Source organism: Solanum stenotomum, chromosome 3 (assembly GCF_019186545.1).
Source record: "Solanum stenotomum isolate F172 chromosome 3, ASM1918654v1, whole genome shotgun sequence".
Taxonomy (NCBI): Eukaryota; Viridiplantae; Streptophyta; class Magnoliopsida; order Solanales; family Solanaceae; genus Solanum; species Solanum stenotomum.
The window spans coordinates 28,184,990-28,202,645 of NC_064284.1; the positions used below are offsets into that span (position 1 = coordinate 28,184,990).

The following is a 17,656-nucleotide window of genomic DNA, read 5'->3' on the forward strand; positions in this document are numbered from 1 at the left end:
GTGAACACTTTTCTAAAACCGAAAACTGAACCTAACGCCCACCCCTACTCAAAAGTTAACCAAACAATGGGAAAATGAAAAAAGAAGATAAAAATCCGACCTGCCGGATTCGAACCAGCGACCTAAGGATGGCTGAAGGCATCACCAACTACAGTCCTCCGCTCTACCAACTGAGCTAAGGTCGGATGATGACTAAATCATGGCACGCATAATTAATCAACAAAACGGTTTTATTTTCTTTCTAAAATATAAGCATATGATGTTTTAAGTAAAGTTAAAAAATAAGCTCTCCTTTCAACTTAATATAATAAATAATTGACATCTTATGCACTGTCATCTATGAAATATTTTTTAAAAAATTTATAATTGATTTCTTCTAATATTGTTTTCCAAAGTACTTGTTTTAGGTAAGATTTCATTAGTTTCAACGTTAAAAAATATCCCTTCACCGAGATAATTATTATAGAAATTGTTAATATAATTCTAGAAGTAAAATTTAAATAAAAATAAGAGTTAGAGCCCGTTTGGATTGACTTAAAAAATAGTTTTTAAGTCAAAAATAAAAAGTCAAACTTAAATGATTTTTAAGTCAAAAAATAAAAAGTTGGGGGAGACCTACTTTTAGTTTTAACTTATTTTAAGTCATTTTAAATTTATTTTAAGTTATTTTTAACCTTGCCAAACATTTCCAAACTAATTTGAAGTCCTTTTTGACTTATTTTGATGAGAATATAAGTTAGTTATTACTGTTAGCTAGTCACAAAGTTAGTTAGTTACAAGTTTGTTATAGTACAATTAGTTAGAATTAGTTACAGGGAAGTCAGAATCTGTATAGTTTGTTAGCTAGCTTTCAATTTATATATCTATATATAGAATCACATGTAATAGTTACTCTCTTAATTTTTCACATTCAATGAAACATATTTTTCATGTAGCTTTTCCAGAATCTTCTTCTTCCTTTCTCATATGAACTCAAGGTTCATCAATGGAGGAATTCAATTGTTTAGCATCACAGTGTGTTGATTTTCTCATGGTATCAGAGCACAGGGCTTAGATCCTTCTTTCTTTCCGCAACCACAACAGTCTGTGAGCTTCAATTCTTGAAGAGTTACATTGTGAATTTAATTCTTTTTTCGTTTCTTTGTTTCAATTTTTGAGTTTCAGTTGTTGTTTCTCAATTGAATATGTTTCTTCTTTCTGGTTCTCACTCGTTTTAAATCTCTCCATGATCTCATCTCACTATGGTTGATCAACAAGTTGATCCAATTTCAAGTGGTTCTACATCCACTGTTAGGATGGATATTCCTAGTCCTTTCTATCAACACCCTTTCGAGAATGCAGGTTCATCTCTATTACATGGAGTTTTCGATGGTACTGGTTATAGATCCTGGAAGAGAGTTGTTCTTAGGGCTTTATCTATTAAGAGCAAAACAGGCTTTATCAATGGGAAACTTGCAAAATCCAATCCAGATGATCCAAGCTTCCAGCAGTGGGAGAGATGTGATGATATGGTAACCTCTTGGATTTTGAATTCCTTGTCACCAGATCTAAGAGATAGTCTACAATATGTTAATCATGCACATGAATTGTGGGTTGAATTGGAAGAAAGGTATGATCAGATCAATGGTTGTAAGTTGTACCAGCTTCAAAAGGAGATAAATGATCTTGTCCAGGGGACCTTGGATGTTACTGGATACTATACAAAGATGAAGAAACTTTGGGAAGAGATGAGCACTGTTGATGTAAGCTCTCAATGCAGTTGTGTGTGCACTTGCGGTGGTAAGATTAAGCTAGCGTTTGGCCATAGATTTCCAAATATTTTTGGCAAATATTATTTGGGTGAATTTCACCATGTGTTTGGCCATAGTATTTGGGAAACATATTTCATTTTTTTTTAAGAAATATGATTTATACCCATAAGTTTTTAGAACTATCAAAACTAACAATAAATTTGTATTACATAACAAAATAGAAATGTCACGTAGCAAGATTCATGACTTCCGCAACAAATCAACAAGCATCATTACAGTAAATATTCACATTGTTAAAAGAGACTAGTACAAATCATGATAATGAAAATACAACTAATATGAATTTGAAAAAGAAGAAGAAAACAGAAGGAAATAAATATCGCAATCACTGAAGCACCTTTGCCTTCTCTTCCAGAAGAGTTCAAACTATTATTTAATATAATCTTCCCACATTTTATGAACAATCTCTTCTCGATGAGCTTGCATTTGCAAATCAGATGATCGAGAAGATGAAGCGATGTTACCCTGAGCCGATTATTCGTTATTTTCATCAACAACCATATCGTCACTTTCATATTCACTGAATATTCCATCACTATTTTGGTGTTCACGTAAAAATTCATTGAGTTCAAACTTTCATCATCAAACTTATCTCGATTTTTAATTATCAATCGTGGACCACTGATGGCATAACCTTTAAATCTAGACTTGCTCGCATCATCATGCAAGACACTTATAAAGATAGGTGTTTCTTCATCGGTCCATTTATCAACAGTTGAACCACGTGATTTATTTATTTTTTTGCGTTTCTACAATACAACATCAACATGACAACACATCATATGCATAACTTAATTTTTTTTAGAGTGCACAAAATCTGAAAGCATATCTTTAACTAAAAATGAAAGACGTACGTTGCATCAGTCGAATGATAAAATAAAACACAAGGAGAAAAGATTCTTATCATTCATAACTCTTAAAACCTAGACAAGAGAACAAATTCATACAGATCAATTCAAGCAAGATCAATCTAAAGAAAATTCATACATATATGCTCTCTATAATAGAAAAGTTTATTAATTGAGTTAGTTGGCAGATGGAGAGTTAATTGAGTTGGTTGGTGTTAATAAATAGAGTGTTTTTGTAAAAGACAAAAGTTTGGTGTTGAATTTAGAAATTTAAAACTTTCCAAATAATGAGATTTGGCCTAAATACTAGAAAAAACTAGTATTTGGGAATTTGGGTTATTTGCCAAAAAGAATTGCCAAATAATAAGAAAGTGTATGGACAAACAATATTTGCCAATTTTTTTCCCAAGTTTTACTTGGAAAATCTATGGCCAAACAGGCCCTAAGTTGGTAAAGGCTGAATAGGATAGAAGACTCGTACATTTTTTGATGGGATGGAATGAAATGCACTGTCATCAGAGGAAACATTCTCATGATGAGTACCCTGCCTAGTATGGCACACGCTTTTGCCATATTATCTCAAGAGGAAAAACAAAGGGAAGTAAGACCCTATAACCACACAGCCTTAGACTCAACCTCCCTGAATGCTTTTGCCAGTAGTACATGATCTAAGGTAGGCCCAGAACAAACTACAGTTCTTCTAAAGGCAGCACAGGAATATCTAGAAATTTGAACAACACAAATGTGTTTAGAGGTAATTCTAGCACCATCAAGAGCTCTTTGTTTTGTGACTTCTGCAGGAGAACAGGTCACACAAGAGAAAGGTGCTACAAGCTTCATGGATATCTATCCAACTCAAAGTTTTCCAAAGGGAAAAATGTTGTTTCTGCAGAAAATATGTACACCTTTGAGAATGATAGGAGCCAATGTGAAGAGGAGCCTGAGTTGAGGAAACAAATGCCATTGAACTTGTCTAAAAATTAGTATGAACTACTGCTCAATCTTTTGGGATCCCTGCAAGTTGGACATGGAACTACTAACTCAGACAACATGTTAAGTGGAGTTGTGAACCTATGCTTGCTTGTTACTCTTCTATTACTGAGATAGGTGATTTTTCTTGTAGATGTGTAAAATTAATTGATGACTCTTGGATCATAGACTCAGGAGCATCACATCATATGACCTACAATAAAAAATACTCTCACAAACATTAGAGCATTGACATATCCTTTCCTTATTAGTCTACCCAATGGTTTCAAAGTCAAAGTGACTGAGATTGGTGATATCTGTTTAAGTCCAGTTTTAACTCTGCAGAAAATGCTTTTTGTTCCTAGTTTCAAATTTAATCTATTATCAATTCATTGTCTAGCATGTCAACTCAAAAGTGTGGTGAGTTTTAGCAACATTTCTTATTTACTGTAGGGTCCTTCTCTGAATAGCCCTCTAGAACTAGGTAGATCCAAGAATGGTCTATATATATTTCCTATGTTTAAAGTGCCACAATTGTTGTTCATTTTCAACTGGGAGCAAAAGACCTCGTGTCTTTTCCAGTCATTGTACTTTTGTTCCTTCTTTAGTCAAGTGTAATGAAGTTTCAACACCATCTACTGTAAAACGTTTTTCTATTGATAATAAAGATGGTTGTCCTAAACTTTATTCTTCTTCATACCATATTACTGATTGTTCTTCTTTTGTTGTTAAATCTGATAAAACTCTTATGGCATGCTAGACTAGTTATCTATCCTTTGTAAAAATGAAGAGCATTCACACTATACCTATTCACTTCTCCACCAAACAACCCTTCACTTGTGTCATATGCCCTATGGCTAGACAACCTATAATGCCATTCCCAGAAAGTACAACCACCACTAGTAGAATTTTCCAGCTGCTTCACATTGACCTATGGGGACCATACCACATCCCTACTCTTGATAGTTATCACTATTTCTTAATCATGGTAGATGACTTCACTAGATCAACTTGGACACAACTACTAAGGTGTAAAAGTAATGCCCTACAAACAATTAAGGCTTTCATATCTCTTGTGGAAAACAAATTCCAGACCAAATTGAAAACTATTGGTTTGATAATGGTCTGGAATTCACCTCTACTGAGACCACTCATTTTTTCCAAGAAAAGGGAATAATACACCAAAAATATTGTCCATATACACCCCATCAAAATGACATAGTTGAAAGAAAACACAAATACCTCCTTGAGACAGCAAGAGCCCTCCTATTTCAGTCTAAATTACCCATGAGGTACTGGGGAGAGTGTGTACTAACAACCACATACCTCATCAACAGATTGCCTTCCAAACCTTTACAAAATAAAACTCCCTATGAACTGCTATACCATACACCACCCACATACTCTCATCTTAGAAGTTTTGGATGCCTATGCTTTCCCACTACTTTGAAAACTCACAAGGACAAGTTTGAACCAAGGGCAACACCACATATTTTTGTTGGATATCCCTTCAATACAAAAGAATACAAGGTCTTAGATTTAGCTACCAAGAGAGTCCATATATCTAGAGATGTTGTTTTTCATGAGTCTATGTTTTCTTTTTTACTTGCTCCTGATGGTTCTAGCTTTCCTTCTGTTTTAAAGCTTTTAGTTCATCACTCAAACACTTTTACTTACATTCCAAGTTCAACAAGCATGTTTTCTAATGATGAATTACTGGACATTAACACATCACATGCAGTCACTACAAATCAAGAAATTAACAATACTGATGAAAGCACAACCTCACCTGCAGGCCATGATATCCATCCACCCACCAACACATTAACCACCACACAATCCTTGTATGCACCTGTTCCATATTGTGATATTATACCTACCCTTAGAAGAACAACTAGATCACTTCATACTCCGACCTACTTGAAAGAATATAATTACATTCTTCCTAACCTACATTCCACCACAAGTACCTCTAGTCCACATCATTCCCTCACCTCTTTTGTATCCAGCCATGATAGTGTTTGTTTCACAACTTTGTGTTCTGATAGTCAGCAGTTGATTGAAAACATATCACATGACTGTGAGACTTCTTCATATGAAGAAGCAATCTTGCATCCTGCCTAGCAGAAGGCAATGACACAAGAATTTCAAGCATTGTATGCAAACAATACTTATTCCCCTACCCAAAGGAAAGAATACTATTGGATGTAAATGGGTATACAATATTAAACACAAGGTAGATGGTAGTGTGGAGAGGTTCAAGGCAAGGCTAGTGGTTAAGGGGTACACTCAACAAGCTGGAATAGACTTTAATGAGACCTTTTCTCTTGTGGTTAAGATGACCACTATTAGGACCCTCATAACCTTAGCTGTTAAGAGGGGATGAAATCTGTATCAATTGGATGTCAATAATGCCTTCCTTCATCGTGACTTGAATGAGGAAGTGTATATGACATTACCACAAGGTCTTGCAGTGGACAGTCAAATATGGTATGCTGATTGAGGAAATCATTGTATGGTTTGAAACAAGCTAATAGGCAATGATATGACAAATTGGCCAGCAGTCTTTGTTCAAAATGATACATACATTCAGATAGTGACTTCATTATTTCTTAAGAGGAAGGGAGATTCTTTAGTGTTTGTTGCCATATATGTAAATGATATGATCATAACTGGAACTGATTTGGAGAAAATCAACTCTTTGAAATTCTTTTTGCATGATCAGTTTAAGATAAAGGATCTAGGTAGACTGCACTACTTCTCGGGGGTTAGAAATATTGTACAAGCTGATGGAGTTCTCATTTCACAAAGGAAGTTCACCACTGACCTCTTGAAAGAGTTTGATTCTTTTAACTGTAAAGTTGCAACCTCACCACTTGATTATACTGAGAAGTTAAAGGCCACAGATAGGGAACTATTGTCAGATCCTACCCATTACAGGAAGTTGATAGGGAAACTTAACTTTCTTACAAATACTAGGATGGATATCTTATAGTGTGCAACATCTCAATCAATTCATGAAAACTCCCAGAGAATCACACTTGAAAGCTGGTTATCATGTCCTTAGATACTTGAGACAAGATCCTACAATGTGAATCTTCATTTCAAACAAGCCTAGCCTTACTATAAGTGCCTATTGTGACTCAAATTGGGCTACATGTCCTGATTCAAGGAAGTCAGTCAGTGGTTATCTAGTACTTATGGGTGATAGTCCTATCAGTTGGAAGTCTAAGAAATAAGCCACAGTTTCTTTATCCTCTGCAGAAGCAGAATACAGGGCTCTGAGACAAGTAGTAGGTGAGCTGGTATGGCTTGAAAGGTTATTGAATGAATTATCTGTGAAGTGTCCCTTGCCAATACAGGGAAGACAGTCAAGCTACAGTACACATTGCCAAGAATCCAGCTTTCCATGAGAGAACAAAACATATAGAAATCGATTGCCACTTTGTTAGGGATAAACTTCAGCAAGCCTGATCACACTTCACCACATTTCTACTGATTCACAGTTGGCAAACATTTTTACAAAGGCTTTGACTGGAGTTAAGCATACTACACTATTGAACAACTTGCATGTAAACTCACTTACCTCCGACTTGAGGGAGGTGATGAGAATATAAGTTAGTTATTACTGTTAGCTAGTCACAAAGTTAGTTATTTACAAGTTTGTTATAGTACAGCTAGTTAGAGTTAGTTACAAGGAAATCAGAATATGTATGGTTTGTTATCTAGCTTTCAGATTGTATATCTATGTATAGAATCACATGTAATAGTTACTCTCTTAATTTTTCACATTCAATGAAACAAATTTTTCATGTAGCTTTTTCAGAATCTTCTTCTTCCTTTCTCATATGACCTCAAGGTTCATCAATGGAGGAATTCAATTGTTTAGCATCACAGTGTGTTGATTTTCTCATACTTTAAGTTATTGTTTATATTTGTCAAACACTTCCAAAAATCAAAAAACTGACTTAAAAGTAGATTTGACCAACTTTTAAGCCAATTCAAACACCCTCTTAGAACTATAGAACCTGACACAAGAAGTTGATAACATGACATATTCCATTTTAATATGCTTGTTGTGCTTGAAATCCTAAGAAGAAATTTTAAGAAAAAGAATTTGATATTCATTTTATTCAATATTTTTCGACTATTAATTTTTATTTTTGATAAAGTGTTGGTCTGACTTATTAAAAATTTGATGAAAGATAATATAAAAAAGTTAAAATGAATCAAATAATCTAAATTTTAGCAAACCAATGAAATGAAAGAAAACAAAAAAACTTGTATTTTGTTCGAGAAATATCAAAGAGAAAAATATAATATATAAGTTTTTTCACAAATCGTATGTTTTATCATAAATAATCATTTTTTTCTATATACAAAATTAACACATAATTTGTTATTGAAAGAACTCACAATTTTTTTGTTAATATTAATTTTTTTTATACTTCTGTTATTGCATTATTTTGTTGTTGTTATTATCTCTTTATTAGTTGCTATATTTTCTTCACTTTTAATTTTTTTTCGTACTTATTTTGATTTGTTGTACTCAAACTGATGGTCTTTCGAAAATAATGTCTCTATTTTTACGAGATAGTGATAAAATCTGTGTACACTCTCCTAATATCACACTTATTGAATTTCATTGAATATATTATTATTATTGTTGATTCAAATGTAATCTTTTGTAAAATAAAATGACTATCAGATTTTGGTTTTGGATTAGCGCTACATACTTGAGAGATAATATAAATAATTAGGATAAGACATTTCTAGGGATGGTTCTAGACTTCTAATCAATCTCATTATAAATCAATATGAATCTAGTCAATTCTCACATTCCATGTTAACTATATGAAAAGGGAAAAGAAAAAAAGGAAAGCTCAATTTTAATTAAGAAAAGATCATGGTACGATAGATATAAGTTTAAACTTGCATAAATATATACAAATTTGCATAAATATATAGAAAGTTTTCATTGGAATCAAACTATAAAAATTTTCATTGAAATCAAAAATAAAAAGTTTTGAAATTTTTTATTTCTACAAATTATGATAAGTTTCCATTGGAATTAAATTATGAAAAAATTTCATTGGAATCAAATATGGAAAGTTTTGAAAAACTTTCTACATATGTATGAAAAAAAAAACTATAGTTGAAACCAAATTATAGTATATTTCCATTGAAACCAATTTGTGGAAAATTTTCCTTAAAATCAAATATGACAAATTTTGGAAAATCTTCTATATACGTATGAAAAGCGACCTTAAAGGGCTAGATTTATGTAAGGAGGATTTGAAGTCCTTATACTTTGTTCAAGTTGTAAGGAGGATTTGAAGTCCTTATACTTTGTTCAAGTGATCAAACAAATTTAGAGGAGAACCTATTGTAAGAGCATCCAACATCAAGAAAAGCAATACCTAATACTTGTGCCGAAATCATGAGCTTCATATCACGAGATAATATCTCAGATGGTCACTCAACTGTGAGTTCTTTTTCTCAGAAAGTCACTCAACTTTGATTTTTAACTCAAAAGTCACTCAACTATGAGTTTTTTCCTCAAAAAGTCACTTAAGTATGAGTTCTTTTCTCAGAAAGTCACTAAACTTTGATTTTTAACTCAAAAGTCACTTAACTATGAGTGTTTTACTTGCAAAGTCACTCAACTATGAATATTTTACTTACAAAGTCATTAAACCAATTTAATTTATTTTTTCATTAATATTTATTAACATAAAAAAAAAGTTAACCAAAATTTTAAGAAATAAAAAGATATTCATTTATATAATTTAGTAAGTGATGATACAAAAATAACTACTCGATTTGCATCTAATTTTTTTTTCTTGAAAAAAATAATAAGGAACCAAGAAGCAAGATAAGGAAATGATCGACTCTGTTGTGACTTGTGATCTTTAAGCTAATCTGCTTTGGAAATCATATGATAATCCAAATAATATAATTTGTTTCCAATTTGAGTGGTGATTAGTTTGGTAGTAGCAAAATGTTTGCAAATAAAATATCTTTTTATTTCTTATAATTTTGGTTAAAAGTAAAAAAAATTATGGAATTTTAATGAAAAATCAATTAAATTGGTTAATTGACTTTGTAAATAAGACATTCATAGTTGAGTGACTTTGTAAGTAAAACAATCATTGTTAGGTGACTTTTTAGTTAAAAATCAAAGTTTAGTACTTTCTGAGAAAAGAACTCATAGTTGAGTGACTTTCTGAGAAAAAAGCTCATAGTTGGGTGACTTCAATTAATAACCAAAGTTGAGTGGTTTTCTGAGCAAAGAATTCATAGTTGAGTGACCATCTGAGATATTATCTCTTCATATCACCAGATCAAGTTTGTAGATACAATTCTTGCTCTCAAAATTCAGTCATTTTATAGTTGATGACCCGAATACAATTATTAAACAACAAAGAATTACCACACAATAATTCTCCATTTATAAGCTGGAAACACTTCAAACTGAAAAATAAATTGGCAAATGATCAAAAGTCTAGTAATCTCTTACAAATTAGAGAATGATGCCAGAAAGATTGTGCTATGTGTTAACTTCAACAAATCATCAAAGTCATTTCTAATGGAAGTTTCAAATGTTTCGCCAGAAATCAACTATGAAAAAAAAAATTACTTCATGAATACATCAAGTCTTATTTTTATTGATTCAACAAAAGGAAAACACAAACAGATAGAACATGGTGACAGGAACTCAACAATCACATTCCAGCCTAGTAAAGGAAAAATCAACAGCTTCAAACATGAGTACATTTTAAAAAAAAAAAAAACAAAGAAAACATCGCCATAAACAACTTATTCTCAATTACTTCGACAAAATCTCAGAATGGAAACAGATGCAACAACACAGAGGGTCTCAAGAACAATATTGTGAATACATTACAGAGACGAGAAATCTTACATGAACCATACAAGAAAGATGAAGGAGTCAATGGACGAAGAAAGCTAGAAAAATGGAGATCCACGAATCTTGAAATGAGCTGAAACAGATTTGAAAAAAAAGCCTTATTACTAAAGATTCGACAAGTCGAGCACCCCAACAAACCTCAAAGTAGGGAGCATTTATAGACAGTGAAGTTTTATCAATAAATCTATATTAAATTTCGGATTAAATCTTAAATTTATGATATGTTTATCAAGTCAAGTTATTGCTTAATAAAGTTGGATTAATATTTAAATTAAAATTATATGACTTCAATAAAGTCAAAATTACATTTGAGTCCGACCATTAAGTTGATAAGATGAGACTAACTCATGTTCTTAAAACCAATGTCCTCTAAAATTAATTGGAGACTAAAATATGGCCAAAACCCTAACTCACGCTTATATAAATGGGTCTTCATAAGACCAGGGAAGAGGAAATACATAGAAAAACTCTCCTCTTCAGTGGTGGTCCGCAAGTCTTCCGCATACAAAGAAGTCTTTGGCTCCTAGTTGTGAGCTGCAAGTTCCCATTAGCTACCTCTTGCTTATTCATGGTGAAGTTTCAACAAGTATTTCATCAATTCAAGAGCAAAGTATAGCTTTTGAGTTGACAATCATGAGGAGAACCACTAAATGATTATATCTTTTTGGTAAGATTTTATAAAGGTTTTAACCCTTACATAAATTATTAAAATATATATATCATTGTTTGCCACTATTTTTCTTTTCTTGATTGCTATTTTTCAGAAACAAACCTTAGTCTCTTGCACACTTCATGGTGACAAAGCTAAAAGGTGAGTAGTATGATATCAAACCCATATAATGTGAAACAATACATAATCAAGTGAAAATTGTAACACTCGGAAATTTGAACTTGGAATGGAAAAGAGAAAAGAATAGTTTCACGGAGGGGTTCGCGGGTCGTGAAGAGGTCCACGACCCATCACTGCGCCTGTGAAGTTGCACCCAACTCCCAGGAAGGATCACGTGCATTTAGACGGTCCGTGAAGCTTCACACAGACCGTGAAATCATCTGTGAAAGGGACTCATCAACTTTTAAGTTTTGCGTCAACTTCAAATGTTCATATCTCTCAACACAAAATGAATTAGGTGCCCCATAACCTATCAAATTAAAAATCTTTGAGTCATATTTTCAACGCTACCAAATTTGCCTAATTTCGAGTCTGGAGTAAAAAGTTATGCCCATTTTAGTGAAGCCTTGTCGAGCAGGGCAACTTGACGACCCACTAGACAAGCCGTGATGCATTAAAAGGCCTGTGAAACATTAAACGGTCCGTGAGACCGGCCGTTTTGGCACCTTTTTAGTTTTAAAAGTTGAGGTCGGTTTGGTCTTTCCCCCTATGCGTTTGGTACTTAAACTACGTCGTTTTAACCCTATTCTAAGCCTAAACTACGTCATTTCACACCAAATTAAGGGCTTAGAGAGTGTTAATAAATTCTTTTACGTTCATTAACACTTCAAGACATTAGATCAAGGTTCCAAGAGGAGAAAAGATAGGGTTCAAGCATTCCTCAAGTTTCTTCGAATTCGCTAAAGAACTTCGTTCTTTCCTGTATGTAAGACTATTCATAGTGTTAGACCAATTCATCCTCACGCCCTACATCTCAATTCAGTCAGAAATCATTACATCTAAAGGATCTATTCATAGTTCTTGATTTATTCCTAGTTCTTGATATTTGAATTCAATTCTTTAACAAGTTGAGGTTTTGATCCTATTTTACATGTGAATCTTATAATGTTGTTCATGTTTAGTATCACATGAACCCTATTGAGTTGGTAAAGTTATGTTTTTAAAAAAATGCATGAAAGTTCCTCATATATTGATTTTGGATTTGGAAGATAAGTTTATGAGCATACGTTTTAAAAGTGTAAGTTTTGAATTGAATACTTGAAAAGAATGTTTTCATATGTTCTATTTGATAGTTGAAAAAGAAAGAGTATGATTGATGTTTTTGAAAAGTGCTCCAGTAATGTAATAGTCCCTTTCTTTGTAAATGACGATTGAGCAAAGTGAAAGGTAAAGTAATGTAATAGTCCCTTTCTTTGTAAAGGGTGATTGATCAAAGTGAAAAATAAGTAAAGTAATAGTCCCTATCTTTGTAAAGGGTGATTGAGCATAAACTATATTGATTATTTTGGGAGTAGTATCGAACACCGAATTGGGTAAGAGTCTATTATAACTCAAAAGTCCCATAAAACTACGTAACCAGCGTAGGATAGGATAACATTGATTCTTCGTGCAACTCCTCACTACCTTTGAGAAGGCCTATTAGATGGATCCATAGTTAAAGTATCATCATACACCCCCGGCAAAGTATAGACCTTGCGAAACGTTGTATCATTGCTAGGCTCATACCACGCGTATGCAGGATTTTCTATAAGCGGTGTCGATATTTAATAATAAATAGTTGATATAACAACACTATATTAATAAAAAAATGTTTATTACTGAAAAAGCCAAAATAAAAATAAAAATAGCTCTTAATGAGACTTGAATCTGGCAAGTTGAGAGAATTAATACACTCCAGCCACATGTCAAACCAACGCGCCAAGGCAACACAATTGTGCAAGGAGTGTCATTTTTATTATTTTTACTAATGTGTTGGTTTTTTTCCAGATTTATATTTATAATATTAATTTTTTTGACGAAGTCGTGTCGGATGATACCCCATGGCATAGCGTGGGTCCGCCCCTGGACTCATAGTAATGGTTGTCGGTTAGAGAAGCTCCCCACAAGTAAAGTACATTATTTTCATATTGCTTTTATTGCATAGCTTATTGTAAAGTTAAAAGGGTTTTCACTTCACATTCATGTATTGGTATAGTGTTGAGTTGCTTTTAGTCCCTCGGTTCAGTTATTGTTTTACTCAGCCATATTACATACTCGTACATTCAAATATACTGATGTCATTCGACTAGCGTCTTTTATGATGTAGATACAGGTGTTCAGGATCATCAACATGCGCTTCGTTGAGATCATTTGACAATCTAGTTAGCTTTGGTGAGCCTCCTAATTGCATTTCGAAGGATTTTCCTTTTTCCTTTCAGTTTAGTCCTTTCAGGGTGTTTTGGGTCTTGTCCCAACATCCATGTTGAACTATTGAGGCTTCACAGATAGTTAGGGTTGAGGAGTCTCTAAGTATTTCCCTATTGTTTGAGATGTTTGAGACTTTTTTGCAAAGTATTATTACTAGGGGTGTACATGGCCGGGTTGGTTCGGGNGTTTGAGACTTTTTTGCAAAGTATTATTACCATTGCAATTAAGTATTTTCAGATAGTTTGAGTTAAGTATTTGCTTGACTTTGAATGTTCTAAAGTCTATTTCTAAGCTTGTTATCGCTTGAGTAAATCTTCCGCTAAGTAGTCAGCCAGGCCAAGGGTTTGCTTGGGGATCAGAAATGGTTCTCGAGTGCCGGCCACGTCCAGAGTATAGGCTCGGGGCGTGATAAAAATTCTTATAAGTAATGATTAAGACATATACATTTCAGGAATTTAATAGCAAAAAAAAGAAAAAGACAAGAAGAGATCAACATTCAGAACCCAAACGAATATCACAATTTGGTTTGTTTAATACATACAAAATATACTAGACAAGAAGTTGGAATTTTACCATTTTCATAATTAAGAGCGAACTACAATTAATCTTCTGCTACAATCATCAAGATGTCTGTCATTCATCTTTGATTGTGAACATTTAAATTTATAACTTATAAGAACCGACAATTTTGATCTTCTATGTATGAGTTAAATAACTTCGTACACAAAAATCGTCTACTATATAAGTAATGAACACACATATACACATAATGATCTATTCAAACAAAGACTTTATTATAATAAATAAAATAAAATACAAAGTCTTTACAAAGGATTAAATAAAATACTTTAACTTAACCTCATGGTTAATAGTATATCCCAATACTATTCCCTTCTAAGGAGAAGTTTTTCCAAGAATGTATCAAAGTGTTTCCATGAAGACCCTCCAATATCAGTTGCTTCTGCTGCTTTCTTCTTCCACTCCAACGCCTTGTCTTTCAACTCCTTACCTTTTTCACCTTCTAACATATCATTAATAATTGCTTCGATTTCTTGGCGATTTACGTCTTTATTGACCTCAACACCTATTCCCCACTCTACACACGCATATCGACAATTTGTTTGCTGCTCAGCAAAGAATGGCCAGCAAATTAGAGGAACTCCTGCACTTATGCTTTCAATCGTAGAGTTCCATCCACAATGTGTTAGAAAAAAACCAATAGATGGGTGGGAAAGAACTTGATCTTGTGGGCACCAGCTTGCTAATAATCCTCTGTCTTTAATCTCTACAAGAAACTCATCAGGCAATACGGCTGAATCACCCATCACTATGTCAGGCCTAACGATCCACAAAAATGGATGCTTGCTATTTGCAAGTCCCCACGCAAATTCTTTTAGGTGATGGTCTGACATTAATGTCACACATCCATAATTCACATAGATTACTGAACTTGGTTCCTGTTCATTCAGCCACTCAAGACATTGGAATTCTTCTTTCCATAAACTTGGCCTAAATGAGCTCAATTTGTTTTCATGGATGGTTTTCTCCATCAATGAAAGTGGACCGGTAACATAAATATTTGGGAATCTAGCTTCAATCGCTTCTAGGACTTCACGTTCCAATTCAGTGAATGTGTTGATGATCATCGCAGAAGATTTCAAGCAATTTTGTGCTTCATCACTTAAATAGTTTAACAGAATATCATGTGGATCAGTAGTCATGATAAAGCTTGGCAAGTCTTTAAACCTAATGTTTCTCATTCCTGGAATTCCATCAACAACTCTATCCAGTGTACCATCCTCCATAAAACTGTCATCTGTTGCACAAAGTTGAACAAAGTAAATAAGGCTTTTGAATGCTATGGTGTTAAACTTAAAATATGTATAATGCGCCATAAGGTCGAATTTTCTTTAATTGTATGTGTGATCTTAAATATGTCACGTGAAAAGTTATAATTAAATAGCTGTCAAAATAAAGGAAAGAGACATTCTTTTTTAAACTGACTAAACAGAAAATAAAACAAATAAATTAATTGAAATGGAGGGAGTATGAGCTTGAGGTCTGAGGACGAACCTTTAAATGGGATAATCCCTCTTCTTGTTAGTTCATCATATTGAAGATATCCCATATAACCACAAGCTGAGGCTGTCCAAAATTGGACATCAAGGATGCCAAATTCTTGTGCAGCCTTAATGGCAAAGCTCATCAGTCCATCTGATATTATACAAGAAATTGGTGGAACGACCGGTGATGAACCAAGCTTTGATAGTAAATCCCGAAAAGGAGTCAAGCAGTTCTTCCTTATTGAGTCACATAACGAAGCAGGATCTTGAGTTACATCGCGATCTGATTGTGGCAATCCTTCTGGGATAGTTTCATATTGGAAATCCTGGAAGCCTTTCACAAAGTCAGGGCCTTGTGATCGGATTAGACGCCTATGGTTATATTCAGTGTTGACAAATGTTACATAGAAACCTCTTGAGTGCAAAATTTTGGCTAATTTCATGAATGGCATTACATGACCTTGTGCGGGAAATGGTATGCACACTGCATGAGGCTTCTTGTCCATGTTTACTAAAGGGTTCTGTTTCTTTTTCAGTTGTGACTTGTGAACTAATATTGTTCATTGAGCCCATTCTTATACTCCATCCGAACAACTTTCTCAGATTGGAGGTTAGGAGTGCTTACCATCCAAACAAAGTATAATGATATTTTGATTTTTTTCTAAAAATATCTAAAATTCCAGCTAGCTTTGAGACTTTTGTAAACTTGTTCATCATTTATTTTAGCAATACTTTGTATGACTATTCCAACAACTATCATTAGAGTCGTCAAAACGTGTTTAGCCCATGGGCCGGCCCAACCCAACCCGTTATTAGGGTAGGGTTGGGATAGAATTTTTCAAGCTCATTTAAAATTAGGGCTTATAAATCTGGCCCATATAAACCCTTGACCCTTGAGGCTTGATCGAGGCCAGGCCGGGGTCGGCCCATAGGCCAAAACTTTTTATAGCTTACAATAATCTCATTAGTATATAATCTAATTACTTAAATTCACATTATATTGTAATATTATGAATCTTACTAGATTTTGGTACGTCCAAATATATGTATCACGAAATACATGAACTCAAATTTAGGTTAATTTATTCAGATACACCCTATCCAAGTAGATTCACATGTATCTAGGATACATAGACAAATCTCGCGCCCTCGCCTCCATCCCATCTTGCTTGTCACTCTCTTATCTCGCTCGCGTATTTGGTATACAGGATACATGTTAATTACACTAGATTTTTTGCTAGTGTTATTGAAACAACACTATTGTTTGTCATATTTGATTTGAAAATCTTCTTATTTATTTTTATGTTATAGAATTATAAGTTTGAAAAGAAAAAAAATGAAAAAGGAATAAAAGAAGGGCTAGCCCGCCCTAGCCCTCGGCCCTTCTAGTCTGGGTTGGGTTGAGCATTTTCAGGCCCTTCCAAATGAAGGTCGGCCCACCCTAGCCCTTCAAATTCCTTGGCCCGTGAGGCTTGGGCTAGGTGGGATTGGGCCGGCCCTTTTTGACAGCTCTAACTATCATAATAACTCAGCAACTATTTCGATATTTTCTTCCGGCAATCTTTATTTACAATTCATTTCCTACCTTGATTCGACGTACTTGGAATCTTTGAATTGAGTTATATATGGAATGATCACCATAAAAGGGTGATAATATAACCTTTTTACATGACCAATAATATACTACAATCATTTTATCTACTGTTTAAATTTGACTAATACTCTTTTTTGTAGTGTCATACGCAACTTGTTTTACGTCGTCCTTTGATATTTTTTGTGCAACTATTACGTAGGTGATCAGTGGGATTGGGTTTAGCATTGTTTCTTGATTGCTAAATCAACGTGCGAATACAATTATTTCACTTAGAAACTTATTCACCCTATTTTTTTAGGGAAGTGATTTTCTAAAAATATGTTTTTAGAAAATATTAGAATAACAAAAATATTTTTTTCTAACA

General features: G+C 33.7%; 4 protein-coding genes and 1 non-coding gene across 5 annotated transcripts in view; 3 read left to right on the top strand and 2 right to left on the bottom strand.

Annotated features, from left to right (window-relative positions):
* Nucleotides 1-17,656, top strand: part of LOC125859461 (uncharacterized) — an 819,298-nt gene that overhangs the window by 166,267 nt on the left and 635,375 nt on the right. The gene's annotated exons all lie outside the window — the stretch shown is intronic.
* On the bottom strand, nucleotides 95-185 carry TRNAY-GUA (transfer RNA tyrosine (anticodon GUA)). Its single transcript is given in 2 exon segments — nucleotides 95-130; nucleotides 149-185. It is a non-coding gene; the product is annotated as a tRNA-Tyr (tRNA).
* LOC125858834 (uncharacterized) lies at nucleotides 1,242-3,643 on the top strand. The gene is made up of 2 exons (XM_049538624.1): nucleotides 1,242-1,795; nucleotides 3,460-3,643. Exons 1-2 carry the CDS (start codon nucleotides 1,242-1,244, stop codon nucleotides 3,641-3,643), a joined length of 738 nt encoding a protein of 245 aa, XP_049394581.1.
* On the top strand, nucleotides 6,174-6,623 carry LOC125858835 (uncharacterized mitochondrial protein AtMg00810-like). Its single transcript, XM_049538625.1, has one exon. It carries the CDS (start codon nucleotides 6,174-6,176, stop codon nucleotides 6,621-6,623), a length of 450 nt encoding a protein of 149 aa, XP_049394582.1.
* LOC125859450 (linamarin synthase 1-like) lies at nucleotides 14,520-16,219 on the bottom strand. Its single transcript, XM_049539209.1, has 2 exons — nucleotides 15,709-16,219; nucleotides 14,520-15,451 (listed from the first exon to the last, which is right to left on the bottom strand). Exons 1-2 carry the CDS (start codon nucleotides 16,202-16,204, stop codon nucleotides 14,520-14,522), a joined length of 1,428 nt encoding a protein of 475 aa, XP_049395166.1. The 5' UTR covers nucleotides 16,205-16,219.

What these genes read in the sequence shown, in the direction of transcription:
- LOC125858834 (XM_049538624.1), top strand. Translation starts at nt 1,242, where the DNA reads ATGGTTGATCAACAAGTTGATCCAATTTCAAGTGGTTCTACATCCACT. An exon ending in GGTGGTAAGATTAAGCTAGC is followed by an intron (nt 1,796 to 3,459) that starts GTTTGGCCATAG and finishes TGACTTCTGCAG; the next exon opens with GAGAACAGGTCACACAAGAG.
- LOC125858835 (XM_049538625.1), top strand. Translation starts at nt 6,174, where the DNA reads ATGACAAATTGGCCAGCAGTCTTTGTTCAAAATGATACATACATTCAG.
- LOC125859450 (XM_049539209.1), bottom strand. Translation starts at nt 16,204, where the DNA reads ATGGACAAGAAGCCTCATGCAGTGTGCATACCATTTCCCGCACAAGGT. An exon ending in AGGGATTATCCCATTTAAAG is followed by an intron (nt 15,452 to 15,708) that starts GTTCGTCCTCAG and finishes TTTGTGCAACAG; the next exon opens with ATGACAGTTTTATGGAGGAT.